The sequence below is a fragment of the Monomorium pharaonis genome, chromosome 1 (genome assembly GCF_013373865.1).
Source record: "Monomorium pharaonis isolate MP-MQ-018 chromosome 1, ASM1337386v2, whole genome shotgun sequence".
NCBI lineage: Eukaryota > Metazoa > Arthropoda > Insecta > Hymenoptera > Formicidae > Monomorium > Monomorium pharaonis.
The window spans coordinates 13716868-13733006 of NC_050467.1; the positions used below are offsets into that span (position 1 = coordinate 13716868).

At 29.9% G+C, this 16139-nt stretch overlaps 2 protein-coding genes across 2 annotated transcripts in view; both read left to right on the plus strand.

Moving 5' to 3' along the window:
• The first annotated feature begins 4209 nt into the window (after positions 1-4209).
• LOC105828774 lies at positions 4210-11019 on the plus strand. Its single transcript, XM_012667266.3, has 2 exons — positions 4210-4801; positions 7889-11019. Exon 2 carries the CDS (start codon positions 7917-7919, stop codon positions 10611-10613), a length of 2697 nt encoding a protein of 898 aa, XP_012522720.1. The 5' UTR covers positions 4210-4801; positions 7889-7916; the 3' UTR covers positions 10614-11019.
• A 128-nt stretch (positions 11020-11147) lies between these two features.
• The window catches only part of LOC105828776 (33 kDa inner dynein arm light chain, axonemal), a 170124-nt gene continuing 165132 nt past the window's right edge, over positions 11148-16139 (plus strand). Inside the window, exons 1-2 of the mRNA XM_036283927.1 lie at positions 11148-11371; positions 12496-12648. Of these exons, the coding sequence (XP_036139820.1) occupies positions 11279-11371; positions 12496-12648 (246 nt within the window). The 5' untranslated portion in view covers positions 11148-11278. The remainder of the gene's footprint in view (positions 11372-12495; positions 12649-16139) is intronic.

Sequence of the window (16139 nt, forward strand, 5' to 3'; positions counted from 1 at the left end):
TCTAAATTTAGAGATATAACAGTAAGAATCAATAATCACTGACTGCTCACTGAGCACTTGTGTTTTCTGAACATAATCAATTTTTTTAATATGTTGCGGATTGATTTTCAATTTACATTCTTAATAAATATAAATTTTTAGGTTATTTGATTACAAAACAAACACAAATTAATAAACTTTATAGCTTTTTATTATGTAATTTACCTGGTATTATTTTTAGTTTTGTAGGATCAATCTTGAGGAGTTGTTCTCCACCTTTTTGTTTTTCAATTTTAATAAAGTAACTTGACATTTTTTAAATTTTCAGGCACAATCTCACGTAAATAAGTGAAAATACGACGATGAAAATACTGCGTGATACTGCGTTTGTTTATGCAGTACTGCGAGCAGAGCATCCAAAGCAGGACCTTCGAGGTAGCTGCTCAGATGAGATGTATCACTGCGTAAACGAACGACAAACTGCGCCGCAGTAACTTTCGCAGACGAAGTAAACGAACGACAACTGCGGCAGTTACTGCATAAACGAACGCACCCATATTTCAGTCATGATCTGACGATTATTTTCCCAGACAGCACGCATCCAAAATCGGGACATAAAGACGTCATTAAGATGTATTTTAGACACGGTCTAAAGCGGTGTCTACAATGAGATTTAAGGCGTAAGGCATATTATATAAGCATATTATATTCAACTTTAAGAGAACATTTTTTAAGAAAACATTTAGATATCTTGGAAATGATGTCAAAATGGTAACATTTATCAGAGACTATCTACTAAGAGCGGTCTTTGAGATATCTCATTGAAGAGTTTCATTTAAGTTTCTTGAAAATGTTATCCTTATATGATATCAGCTTATTGTCTCATAAAAGATATCACAATGCTGTTCGATTTTTGAGCCATGCACGTCGTAGTTGACTCAGAAATCAGATAACACTATGGCTGCGTTCCGATATTCACTGCCAGTACTGAAAATCTATAGTTTACGTCACATATACTGTAGATTTTTAGTACTGATCAGTAAATATCGAAACGCAGTCTATGGGCCACCGCACAAGCTTTGGGCCACCGCACAAACTCTTCCATAACGCGTTACGTTACGTTAAGTACTCCATACGAACCTAAGTTGTACTTAAAATTTAACTTAAATCAACGCACAAAGAAATCCTTAACGTAAGAACTTAAGAACTTACGTTAAGGATTTCTTTGTGCGTTGATTTAAGTTAAATTTTAAGTACAACTTAGGTTCGTATGGAGCACTTAACGTAACGTAACGTGTTACGAAAAAGCTTGTGCGGTGGCCCTTTTTCGTAAGGGCCACCGCACAAACTTCCATAACGCGTTACGTTACGTTAAGTACTCCATACGAACCTAAGTTGTACTTAAAATTTAACTTAAATCAACGCACAAAGAAATCCTTAACGTAAGTTCTTAAGTTCTTACGTTAAGGATTTCTTTGTGCGTTGATTTAAGTTAAATTTTAAGTACAACTTAGGTTCGTATGGAGTACTTAACGTAACGTAACGCGTTATGGAAGAGTTTGTGCGGTGGCCCTTACACGTTACGTTACGTTAAGTGCTCCATAAATCTAAGTTCGTACTTAAAATTAAACTTACATCAACGCACAAAGAAACTTTTAACGTAAGTTCTTAAGTTCTTACGTTAAGGATTTCTTTGTGCGTTGATTTAAGTTAAATTTTAAGTACAACTTAAGTTCGTATGGAGTACTTAACGTAACGTAACGCGTTATGGAAGAGTTTGTGCGGTGGCCCTTACTACTAAAGACCTATAATCAAAGATTCGCCAATGGCGAACACAATTTTGATTGGTCACTTGAGTCACATGGTTTATCCGCCATTGCGTACCCACGCTGGGCGAGGAAGAGAGGAGAGTGCTCTGTGTTGAGCAGTATAGATTAAAGGAATATGTGTCAGAAATTATAAGGTAATTCAATCTCTGCACTCTCGAGGGTCACTATATTTTGACGATACACTCAGGAAGAACAAGAAAAATTAAATTTGCATGTTATATGGCTGCGTACAACTTGGAGCAGGCTCGCATTGTTTACTATCTGTACTACTCCAGACCCAGCCCCAGACCCCAGCCCCCGGCCCTAGCTCCCATCCAGTCTCCGTATGGGTACAAGTAGAGATACTATAACAGAGATTCGCCAATGTGCCGTCTTGGGGTAAAACCGGATATCGGATATGACGTTTTCGATGGCGGTTTACTCTGTTTTCTTTTGACAGGTGACAGGTTAGATCGGCTAGGCTTTCTCTGTCAGTTATATCTATCTTTCTCTCTCATACTTCCGGTTATACCCCAAGCGACGGGAGCCAATCAGAAATTGTTAACGCATTGGCGAATCTCTGTATAGTATCTCTAGGTACAAGATGGTGGATAGCAGTCATGGGGTGTTTACGATAATGGCTATCCGAGTAATTTTCTCTAGGACCGAAATATATGATAAGCACAACCATCTACTATCATCATGATTCGTGACAACTCAATGCTGTCCGGTATAGCCATCGACATATAGAATGGACTGAGCATTGCGATGGGCAAGCGCGTGCCTGCTTTAGAGTGAGAGGTACTACACCTGAGGCATCGACATATAGAATGGACTGAGCATTGCGATAGGTTAGCGCGCGCCTGCTTTAGAGTGAGAGGTACTACACCTGAGGCCTATGTTTGTCTCTTTTGCAAGCTTCTGATTTGTTATTTCGTCCCCCTCCATTCACGGAGGAGGACGTAATAACAAATCAGAAGCTTGCAAGAGAGACAAACATAGGCCTCAGGTGTAGTACCTCTCACTCTAAAGCAGGCGCGCGCTTGCCTATCGCAATGCTCAGTCCATTCTATATGTCGATGACCTGAGGCCTATGTTTGCCTCTCTTGCAAGCTTCTGATTTGTTATTTCGTCCTCCTCCGTGAATGGAGGGGGACGAAATAACAAATCAGAAGCTTGCAAAAGAGACAAACATAGGCCTCAGGTGTAGTACCTCTCACTCTAAAGCAGGCGCGCGCTAACCTATCGCAATGCTCAGTCCATTCTATATGTCGATGGGTATAGCCAAATCATCACGAGCAAGTTGCGAGTTGCGAGTTCCGTGAGTTTGTAGCAGGTAACCTAAAAAGTACGACATAAATAATTTGATTATTACAATTAAAAATAATCTGTTTTTAATGTATGTATAAGATTATTAACTTTAAAATAGTAATTATATGTAACACAATCATGTATTTTTAAAGTATTGTCTAAAGTAATATCAGAGATTATTTTATTTACAAATATTTATTTTGTCTATCAAGTTTCTATCATAACGGTATTATTTCAAAACCTAATATAATATTTTAATTAAACATTGATTCTCAATAAATGTTATTATTTATTATTAACTAACATATATATTAGAAAAGTCATCTTTTATTAAACGGATGGTGTTAACACTTTGAAACAAATGAGATAAATTATGTAAAATTACTAAATAAATCATTATTAATAATATTTTTTAGATTACAAGTAAAATAAAAATTTAAGTATAAATATTTTTCTTTCTTGTAACAACTGTTAATGATAAGTTGCATGGTGTTATCATTATTTTAAAAAATCATATATTTTTAGGTATAAATATTATGCATGAATATTTCACTAATGTGAAACTAATAATAATGTTTACAATAAATTTTTTTAATTTGTAATACAAGTGCATAGTAAATTAAGATATACTGTAAACACAATAAAAAAATTTTTGTTTGTGCACTTTACTTAACGCTATATACAAATCTATTAACATTTATGAACAAAATGTTGGATTATTTTTTTCATACCTTATATTGTATTATTATTAAAAACAGATTATTTTTAATTGTAATAATCAAATTATTTATGTCGTACTTTTTAGGTTACCTGCTACAAACTCACGGAACTCGCAACTCGCAACTTGCTCGTGATGATTTGGCTATACCGGACAGCATTGAGTTGTCACGAATCATGATAATAGTAGATGGTTGTGCTTATCATATATTTCGGTCCTAAAGAAAATTACTCGGATAGCCATTATCGGGTGCTTTCCATTTAATGACACAAGTCGACACAAGTGTCGTTCTATCTTTGTTACTCATTGAACATAAAAAAAGATAGAACAATGCTTGTGTCGACTTGTGTTACTAAATGGAAAGCATCCATCGTAAACACCCATGGTGGGGGGCCATTGGCGCATCTTTGGGTGCGTTCCACTTAACGCCCGCAACGCTCATGAGCGTTGCTTATCCTTGTTTAATATTTGATAACCAACAAGGATGAAATGATTCCACGGTCGTTGCGAGCTTTAAGTGGAACGCACCCTTTGATTATAGGTCTTTACTTACTACATATCATTCTATCCCATAGAAGATGCGGACAGCTCCGCTCACAGAAGGTTGACTCTATATTATATATCTCTATGGTACAGCAGTACAGCTACCAAGAACAAACCTAATGTATTTGGCAGCATATCAAAAAATGAACCGAATCAGTAATCTCATTGGCTACAGGAGACAATTACGGAGTTGCGGCCATGTTTCAGCGTATGCGACACTGTGCATACATACGTAGGTAGAATCCTGAAGTCTAAACACATACTCCGTGATGTAAAAGAGCTTGACGATATATTGCTTGCGCGTCCAAGTTGAAAAGTTTCTTAACCTTTATAAATTCAATGCGAATATTTAAAGGTGATATTGTCACCTCTTGAAAGGTGTGACATATTATACAAATTGCTCTCTGTATGGAATGGAAAGAAAGCTAATGTAAAAATAGAGGTAAGCAAATTTCTCAATTTCTCTTTCAATAATTACGAACGGCGTAACAAATTTTTAAAAACAATTTGTTAAAAATATATAATTTTGTTGTAAAGCGTGTTTCGTCTTAATTGCATTACAATGCATTATTTTCTTCTACATTTACGGCGAGATAAATTTATTTTTATAAACAATATAAAGACTCGATAATTATAAACTAAATGAAATAAGTGACGAGTAAGTTAGATGCGGATACTGTAGCATAATTTTGATCTCTTAATATGGAAAAACAAAGTTTTCAAATGTTTTGAATCTTTGGCTCATTATTGAATGATACCATTGTAATTTTGATGATATATACATATTCAGTAATAGTAAAGACTAAGTGTTTCATCCATCTTGGTTGCAAGATTAGTAAATAAAGAAAAAAGTATCTGTTAAAAATTATTCCACTTCCATATTCAAATTGTATGATTTATGTGTTTAGACTTGTTTTAAATCCATATATAGATTGTTGTGATTATATGAAATGTTGCAAAAAAATGTTTCTAAAATTGTTCATACGCTGTAAATTTGAAAATATTTAAGCATTTTAAAGTGATTATTAAAAGTCACTTTTTAAAATTACGTTTTATTTTTGTTATTTTTAACATTATTGTGACTTGTTGCTCTACTTGGATATAACTTGTAATAATATCAGAGTAATTAGTACAATGATATACACTGTATATAAATAATAATATAGCTAGATAATATAATAGTACTAATAATATTTACTTGTTTATTTAGAAAACTTATTCAAAGTAAAGTTGATGAATGTTATGTGAATTTGGACTTAAAGTAGTTTTATCATATAAAACTAAATTTTGTAGGTGCATAAGACAGATCCATTTACATACACAGATTTTGTCAAAAATTTGCAAAGTTCAGCCAAGTCAAGAAAATTAGTATAAATATAACATCCTGCATTACTAAATATCAATAGTTGAATTATAGTATTGTAGGAGTAAAAATTTCCAGATCTAAGAATTTAAATTAATTTTTTAAATTAAAGCAATTGGCAATTATATTTTTTAAATATTTATTTTTTGAACCATTTAAAGATATAGGAAAATTTTTATGAGAAATTATAGGTACATAAGAAATACAAACTAGAAGATTTATGAAATTCTACATTTCAATTCTACATTTCTCACAAAAATAATCGACAATCAATTTTTAATAAAAAAAATAAATATGGTTATATCAAAATTGAAATTGAATTTTAAAGTTTTTAATAATAGAACTACTTTTGATTTAATTTTTTTCACAAACATGGTTGACAACTGATTTTCAATTAAAAATAATAAATACTAGTTTAAACTATAATATTAAAAATTGGAATATATTTAAAGTTAAAAAATATTTCAGATTTATATTTCAGAACTTTTTTTTTTGAGGATAGAATTGTTTAAAATTTTATAAATACATTTAGGTATGCAAGAGTATAAGATAATAATACCAAAAATATTTACCAATATATCAAAATGTTTTATATGTTTATCATATTTACATACTATTATATATTCTACTACTAAGAGTTATATATATAATTTTTTTTATTAAAATGCAAATAAAAGTCAATTATCAGAAAGCCAATGGCAGATCTTTGTACTTATTTTTTTGATATATTTTTTATTAAACATTTTAAAAGTTATATTTATAATTATTATATCATATATGATATATAATATAGCTTTAAAATGTTTTTATGCTGTATAAGATATAAATTTATGCTGTATAAGTAGTTATACATCTAAAATTGTTGGAAATAAATTGGAATTATCCATCATAAATGTCAAAGATTAAATAAGTAATAATACAAGTTTAATTTAACTATTATAATTTTAATTATTTAATTTATTTAATTTAACTGTAACAATGATTCACCTTCTTTCTGTGTACTTTACTCCTTGCGGTTTGAATACATTTCACAATCCAAATACTGAGACAGAATTCATCTATTAAAGCACTTATTTGCTTTATTTATCACATGGTCTTGCAATCAGGATAGACGAATTACTCAATTTTTTAAAGACATTTTTCCATTTCCATTAGAAGAAATTAATAGGCGCGTATCATTGGAATTACAACGTACAGTATTGTTCATAATGACTCAAAGAAGAATTGAAGTCTTGATGTATTTTCAATATTGAAGAAGATTAGAATTGAGTAACCATATCTGACTTTGCTTCAAATTTTATTTAATTTTTTTCTATTTTCATACTTTTTATGTAGACATAGAAGAAAAAGGAATATTTTAACTCTTTGAATCACATACGTGTATATGTATTCCTTTAAAAAATGTGACATCTTATAGAAAATTAAAATTAATTTAAAATTATTAAATTAAAAAATTTTTTTAATTTTAAAAATAAAATTATTTCTTTTAAGTATTTTGATTTTTTTGCAACTTTATATCTGATAGAATTTGTAATTGTTCAATCCAAATCTGTAGCGGAATTCTACAACTCTTAACAAAATTATATTGTGATTGTATAGATATTATATATATATAGTAAAAAAACTGCATAATGACAGTATAATCATACTAAACTATCTGATTGAATTATAAAATATAGATGCTAAAGTAAAAATAAAAAATTTACAACATTAATTTAATATGTGATTTAAAGTCTGATAAATTTTGATTCTGTATAAAATGTATTACAGTAAAAAAATGTTTTCTTAGCATGATATATTGAAACTTGTTAGTATATGGGAGTTTTGGAGGTTGTTGATTTTTAATCCAAAATTAAATTTACAAATTTGAAAATATAATATGGTGGATTAAAATTATGAATAGTTGTGTATTTTATTAATTTTTTTGTATTTTTTAATGTTCTTGAAACAACACTACATATTTGCAAGTTAATTTCTTTATATTCTTAATCAGTGACCTAAAAACTTGTATACCAAGTTTCAAAAAATTTGTATATAAAGAAAAATATATACTTTAAAGAGTTAATATTCAGTCTTTTTTGCGCCATTTATTGAAATATAATTATTATTGTTGCATGTTTTTTTGCACTAATATGCTATAATTTTGATATTATTTTAAATTTGCAGGTTAATCTTAATAGTCAAACGATCAAAAATGCCAGGTTGCGCAGCTGTTGGATGCAATAATCGCAGCGAAAAAGGGTATATCATGAAATGTTTTCCTCGTGATCCAAAATTAAGAAAAATCTGGCAGGATCGTGTTGCTAGAGCCGACTGGGAACCATCTAACAATTCCTTTTTGTGTCATGTGCATTTTGAACCTGAAGAATGGTCTATAACCCAAAATGGGAGGATCAGACTGAGGAAGGATGCTGTTCCATCTATTTTTACTGTAACATCAACAAGAAAATCCGCTAAAAAGCGTATTAAGCTAACAAATGTTAAGAATGAAAATGAATGTGAAAACGATTATATGACAGAATCTTTAGAAAATGACACCGAATATTCGTCAATCGGCCATTTGGAAGAAAAGGATTCTGATTCGCAGGATGTCGACAATCCAACTGTGTGGTCACTCGTATATGAGCCAGTAAATCAATTTCCAAAAAAGATGGAAAGTAAACAAGCCACCCGTGCACATTACATAGATATTACGAATGATCTTCAACAGGAAAATATTATTATAATTTCAGATGATAATAGTATGAAGATAGAGAATAATATTAAAGAGAATGACATACTTGAAAAGCAGGTGAGTGCAAATAGTAAGAAACTTGTCAGTAATTTTATAGCGAAAAGAAATTCACCTGGTAACCAAAATGAGAATGTCACTGTAAAGACGGAAATAAAACTAGATGTTGATCAAATCTTTGACAATAGTTACGATGAAATAGAGGAGAAGTTAAAACAAATTTGTGATGGTGAAGGGAATAATATGGAGAAATTGAATTCAGTTTCTAAAAATTGGAAAGAACCTTGTGAGAAATTGTTAACACAAATACCAATTAACCAAAGTATGAATTATAAATACCCATCAAGGAATGAAATTGGAAATATATTTATCGACAATAGAGATAATATTGAAACCATCTTTGGTAGTGAAAGCGGAGAAGAATTTGCACGCGTTCCTAAGTATACATTTCATGACATTGGAACTAGTGAAATTGATAAATGGGATCAACATACATCAAATATCGATAGTATTACTAACGAGATTGATGAAACTTTTTCTGAACATGTAGAAGAAACCTTTAGCGGAGAAGATATACACATTGCGTCAAACATGAGAACTGCTGTAAAGTGTAAACGGAAAATTCGAGAGAAAGTTATGAAATCTATAAAGAGATCAGTTCAAAATGGATCCTCTTTCCAGGATACAAATTCTATAAGTAATAGTGATGCCTCGTACATCATGGAAGTGGAAAATAAAGTAAAAAAAGAACTGAATATATCTGAAATTACGCGATGTAATAACAATGGCATCACTAATATCATTACATCAGATACGAAATATGTAGTTAAAGTGACAGGCGATCGTGAGGATGTATTTGATATTATGCAAGATTTGTTTAAAGATACGAAAGATTTTACTATTCAAGAACACAATACTTGTTTTCAGCAAGAAAATAATGTTACATCTATTATAACGATAGACGATTGTCCAATGGAAACAGATTCTACAGATAAATGCAGTATTGATGATATCTTTTCATCGAGTATTACAAGTATTGCATCGAATAGCGATAATCAAGTATCATTTATCTTGCCAACTTTAAAAAATGAATGCCTGACTGCAAGATTATCGGATATGGACATGGAGGAAGAGAAGAATTTAGATGTCAATAATGGCATCATTAACAACATTATTGAACAATCGACGAATAATGATACTAATAAATGTGAATATGAGAAGTTACAACAAAAAGTGAAACTGCAAGAAGTTGTTATCAGACAACTAACTAATCAACTTATTTTGCTTAAGGATTTGGAGAAAAAAGTGCAAGATAAAAATGTGGTGCTTAAAGAAAGGACGAAAAAAATAGAAAAGAAAATGAATGAATTGAATAAAAGCATGGATGGTACATCATCTTCGACTAGTTGCAAACAAACGGATATGAAACAAAGGTTGATATATGAATTATCTAGTAGAATGAATAATCTTGAAGAGATGAATAAAAAATTAATGAAGACTATAACAATAGAATGCCAAGAAAAGAGACAACTAGAAAATCAAGTTAAGCAGAGAGATAAGCAAATAAAAGAGCTTAACTGGAAATTGGAGAAGGCCTCAAAATTTCTTGAGCGAGCGGAGAAGAATACAAATACGTATAAGAGAAAGATGTTGAATATGCAAACTTTTATAAGAAGAAAGAAGCTCTTAGATGAAAATACAAGTAGATTTCACGAAGTAATGATAGACAGTATAAAAGAAAATTATTCTGAAAAAGTTCTGGCAATGGCAACAGAAATTCAAGAAATCTGTGGCACAAATGGATACAAAAAGTTGTTAAATTATGGTTTTCCGCTTCCAGCGTTATCAGTCTTGCAAATTTCCCTAAGCAATGATATCTCAGAGTCTAGTAAAAGTAATGATAAAATTCAGCGAGCGATAACTTTAAAACAAAATATAAACGAGAAATGTGATACTCAGCTTATGGAAAATGACGTAGAAGTTGATGTAAAGAGTGCGGAAAATACAATGTCGCTTTGCGAAGAAATTACAATGGACGATACGGAAACTGTAACAGGTACAGTTCAAGATATCTTTGAAGAAAGTAACGACGACGTGGATGATTTCAGTACAAATGAATTGAGTGAACATTTTATTTTACAATTGAACGAAGTTATGTAATGATGTGCATACTTGTAAAACATGTAATCTCTTTTATCTTTGAATATGTATAATAATAATAATAATAATAATAATAATAATAATAATAATAATAATAATAATAATAATAATAATAATAGTGATGATGATGATGATAATAATAATAATAGTAAACAAAAAATATGATGGATAAACATTGTAAAATAATTATCAACTATAAAATATTCAAGTATATTGATACTATTTATTGTTGATACTATTAATGATATCTTACGCATTGTAGTTCTAAATATTATCTCAGGATATAACTTAGTGTATGTACAAACACATGTACAGATAATTTTAGAAGTGATTAATTGTACTTTTGACACAAAACTTTTATTTTCTTCTAAATGACAAGTTGTTATATTAAATTGTTATTTACAAACTTTTGTGTATATTTCTACACACACACACACACACACACACGCGCGCGCGCGCATGCACACATTTTTATTTCTTTTTCATAATCGTATAAACGAATAAGGTATTTATCAAGCATTTCCCAAGTCGATGAGCAGTATATCAACGTTTCCATGACGACGGTTTTCAGCTAATAAATTTCATACGAGCTAAAACTATCCTGTCGATATTCCGTTGCTCGCGCGGAATACATTTAACCTGTTCTACGTAATTCTTCTAAATAAATGGCGACAGTGATCAAAGAACAAATAATTCCTGCTGTGGACACGCTAGTCAAGTATGATAATCCAGTTTTGATTACGACTCGTGCGGAGAAGGTGCAATGAATTTTTTAATCATTTTCTGTTTTCTGTATCAAAGTTGAGTAGTAACTAATATTAAAAAGTTAAAAGTTAAAAATGAAGTTAAAAAGAATTCAATTAAGTAAATTAGTTTATTCATAATTTTAACTAGTAATTTTTGAAACATGAACTTGAATTTATTACCTTTTTTTTAAGTAAAACATTTATAAATGAAAGAGTACATTTATATATATATATATATTTTTTTTATGCTTATATATCTTATATGTGTAAATATTTTAGCTCTTTTATTTGCTTATCTCTCTGCTTAATTTTATATCCTATCCTATCCTATCCTATCATCATCATCATATCTAAAAAAAAAGGCATGTAAAGTCGATTGCTCGCGTTTCTCAAAGTTTATTGTTGTCGTTTTTTCGTGATGCCGATTGGTTCTCTCGCTGCAAGAGTAGCAAGAGTGACAGCTGTTAAATTTGTATCCTCCTCCTCCTATCTAAAAAAAAGGCATGTAAAGTCGATTGCTCGCATTTCTCAAAGTTTATTGTTGTTTTTCCGCGATGCAGATTGGTTCTTTCGCTGCAAGAGTAGCAAGAGTTCAGCTGTTAAATTTGTAAAAATAATTATATCTATACAATTATCGGTGTGATTTATTTTTAAAAAGTAAAAAGTAAAGTAACGCGCGCGAAGCACTCGTCTGTGGTGTCTAATAAATAAAAACATGTATTATTTGTATGTTTATATACATTTAATTTACAAATCAAATATTAAATTTATTTAATATTTGATTTGTAAATTAAATATATATAAAAATACAAATAAAATTTATTTAATATTTGCTTTATTATTTAGGATAATTTTATTTTACAAAATAACGATAGTCTAATTTTATATGAATAATGGTTTCAAAATTAATTGTATAACATTTTTAGTCTCTGTTATATAAATAATAATATTGTGCCGCAAGAAAGCCGTGTTTTAATTTTAATTTTGTAAGCTATTAATTAAAAAAAAAAAAACTTATCTAGTTTTTACATAAAATATTTCTTTAAATATATATTTAATAATATAAGCATATATAAATAAATACATAAAATATATATAATTTTATACTTATACATATCTTTCTTGTTAAGCAACAGGTGCGTAAGGATTCAGCACTGGCAAAAGTCGCTATTTGTAAAAGTAAAACAATCTCAGCTTCGATTGATGTACGACAGGAAACTATTGAAATTTTAAATAGAATTTTACCGCCGAAGGAATGGGAAGAGGACGGCCAGATATGGACTCAATGTGTAAAATTATACAAAAGCTAATCTGTAGCTTGACGTAATTTTTTAAAAATAATATCTCATAATATCTTAAAAATATCTTTAAAATTTTTTTAAGTGATCAAAAAATCTTTCAAAAGACGCATGAGGATGAGATTGAAACGTTGCATAAAAATTTGCCAATTATTTAGAATTCTGTATATTTGAATATTAATCTCTGGTATATAGTCTTCAACACATTTAGATTGGATTGCTTTTGTTATATATTAGTTAGCATTTTCTAATATTTTAAATTTATAAAAAATTCTAAAAAAATGCTTTAAGTTTTTAAATTCAAGTTTTCTTTAGAAATTATATAGAATACAAAATTTTTAAATATTACAAATCATATATATGAAGACGAAAAAAATAAAACAATTCTTGTTTAAAATTTATAGATTTCAAAATAAAATATTTTTAAAAAGCGTACAAGGCGCGCAAGATGTTCGTATTCGAGTATTTTAAAACAATTTATTAGAAGAAAGTCGCAAACGTTTAGATTCCATTATCGGCTCTGATGGGCCAACTTGACAACAGTTGGACAGTATAGACAAGTACTAAATGCATTTAAAATTTTTGATTGAATAGGCATAACTAGACAGATTTTGTACATTAAACGTCTAGATGTAATCTGGAATTAGTACAAAACGTCTAGTAATCCGTCCAAATTTTGTCAGAAGTTGTTACAAAATACTGCGTCGAGATTATGGCTAAATCTAGTACAGATTATTTAATATATTTGGATAGAGTCCATTCAGATTTAGTCTAACAAGGAGACTTGCAGAAGTATTACTCAGGGATTTTAATAAAATTTTGCAACTTTTAGAATATCGAAAAATAATCGACACTCCAAACAGCACACAATATTTATAAAATATTTATAAGATTTATTTAAATATTTTATAAATATTTATCAAAATATTTTATAAATATTTTTATGACCTCAGATTGAACAGATCATAAAGATTTATCATAAATGTTATAAGGTGAACATATCAATAGATTGTAAATCGCCTAAGATCTGCATCAGATCTTCGTGATGAATATATATAATTTCTATTAAATTAAATTAAATTTCTTAACTTTATTTAAACTACACGCCGACAGGTTTCATCAGACTTGCAACACAGTTACTAAGCTAAATTTCGATGCTTAAGAGCATCTTAAAATTTCCCCTTCCCTGAAAAACTGTAAATTAATTTATTGCGAAAAATAATATCTCAGCCGGGATTCGAAATCGGATCTCTCGTCATTCCATGCGTGCGTCCTATCCAATTTGACCACCGGAACATTATTTCTCGCAATAACCAGTATCTTACTGTACGTCCTTTCAGCGACGTATATATAACATACAATAATATTAGTACATTAATTTTTTCGACCGGTATTTATCACGAAGATCCGATGCAAATTATTAGGCGATTTACAATCCATTGATATGTTTAAACATACACTGGTCGGAAGAATTAATGTATTAATACTATAAGGTGAGTTGGGGCAAGTTCATACCCGAAAATTCAAAGTTTCTGTTTTATTCTCCTCCCACAAACTTCCATTCTTATGCAACATTAAAACTTTGGCAACATGACATTTAAATTGTACCTTATAGATGCACAAGGTAATTTTTAGAAAAAAAAGAAAATTAAGAGAAAAAAATAACACTTTAGAAAATTTTGTTTCGATGGCGCACTTACCCCGAAGCCACACGACACTTGCCCGACCTCACCTTACAAATCTTTATTATAAATATGTTAATAAATATTCATTAAATTATTATGATAGATTTTTCGCATTGTTTCTTAGTGCAATCATAGTTACTCGATCCACATTTTCATCTATGACAGCATTAAAACTGCTTAAAACTTTTGCACTCAGAAAAGCGGTCACTCATTCATCTGTCAGCGTCAATGTTGCTTGACTTTAAAGATTATATGATTTTTTACAAAAAGGTAAAAAAATGGTGCCAAGTGTGGGTGCGTGCGTGCGTGTGTGTGTGTGTGTGCGTGCGTGCGTGCGTGCGTGTGTGTGTGTGTATGTATGTCAAAATAAATTTAAATGTGAAATTACACGAAATTGCTTTTCAAAATAAAAGGACAAAAATTTTGTCTTTTCTACAAAAATAATGATATGAAGTAAATGTGCCAGCTATAAGAACGGATATTTATATAAAATTTATTTATTATTTTTAATATTAAAATGTTATAATCAATAATACGATTCTGCATATACATATAAGTAATATACATTCCTGAAATGGTATATTATAAGAATAAATGCTACAAAATGAGAGTGCTAAGTTTTTCTCTACAAAAATAATGATATTAAGAAAAATGCGCCAATCTATAAAAATTGATGTTTGTTTTTTAACTGGCATTCATAGTGTGATTTTTCATTAAGTCCGTATCAGACTAACTAGAAATTGATATTGGGATTAAATTGAAATGTAACCAATTAGAAACAAAACCAATATTTTTTAACTTTGCTTTGAATAGTCAAAGGACAATGTTAGAAATCGTCGATTTTTTGCCCCACTTGCAAACGGAAAAAATCTATTCCATATGATTCTTAGACCCATACATAATGCAAAAATACAGCTCAGAAAGCGGGAAACCCTGGGGAAAACCTTTGTCAAGTAAATTTGTATGTCAAAAATGACTTTGCAGAGTGCTGCTTTCGTGAGTCTAATGTTCACTGAGACATGCCTAGTTTATTTATTAATTAATTAATTTACTTGTATTATGACCGAGAAAGGTTATTTACATAGGTTACAGATCAGTTTTTGTCTTCCTGTGCAATTGGTAACTTATCCATACTGACCGTGTGGTTAATTGTTAACATACGCGCCAGCGCAAGTACAATGCGACTGTCACAGGCATCTGAGCTTTTCTTCGCTTATTTCTTGTCTGAATACTTTTTAAAACCATGTATATAATGCGTGGTAATAAGCATATAATATTTACAAGAAAAAGACATTATTGAATCTACATTGTTTTAATCTATGTTGAAAAATAATTAAAATGAATAGTTCATAAAAAGAATTAATAATGTTTGCCTGGTAACTTTTTTTTTCATGTTTTCACCATTACATATTTTCAACTAGCCTAATATGGTAATTGAGTAAGTATTTAAGATTAAACACAGAAAATGGTTTAATAAATCTATATTTTAGATTCCATCCAACAAAAATGATTCAACAAAAGTTAATAAGAACTATCATATCTCATTTTCATTAAATTCTTTAAACGTTTTGCTCTACCTCCATTGTCTCTATTAAAGTTTAAAATGTATTTTGGAGCTTAAGACTAATGAAATTGATTATATACATGATTTTAAAAAGTATTCAGACAAGAAATAAGCGAAGAAAAGCTCAGAGACCGGTGACAGTCGCATCGTACTTGTGCTGGCGCGTATGTTAACAATTAACCACACGGTCAGTATTTGGGTAAGTACTAATGGCATAGGAAGACAAAAACTGA

What these genes read in the sequence shown, in the direction of transcription:
- LOC105828774 (XM_012667266.3), top strand. Translation starts at nt 7,917, where the DNA reads ATGCCAGGTTGCGCAGCTGTTGGATGCAATAATCGCAGCGAAAAAGGG.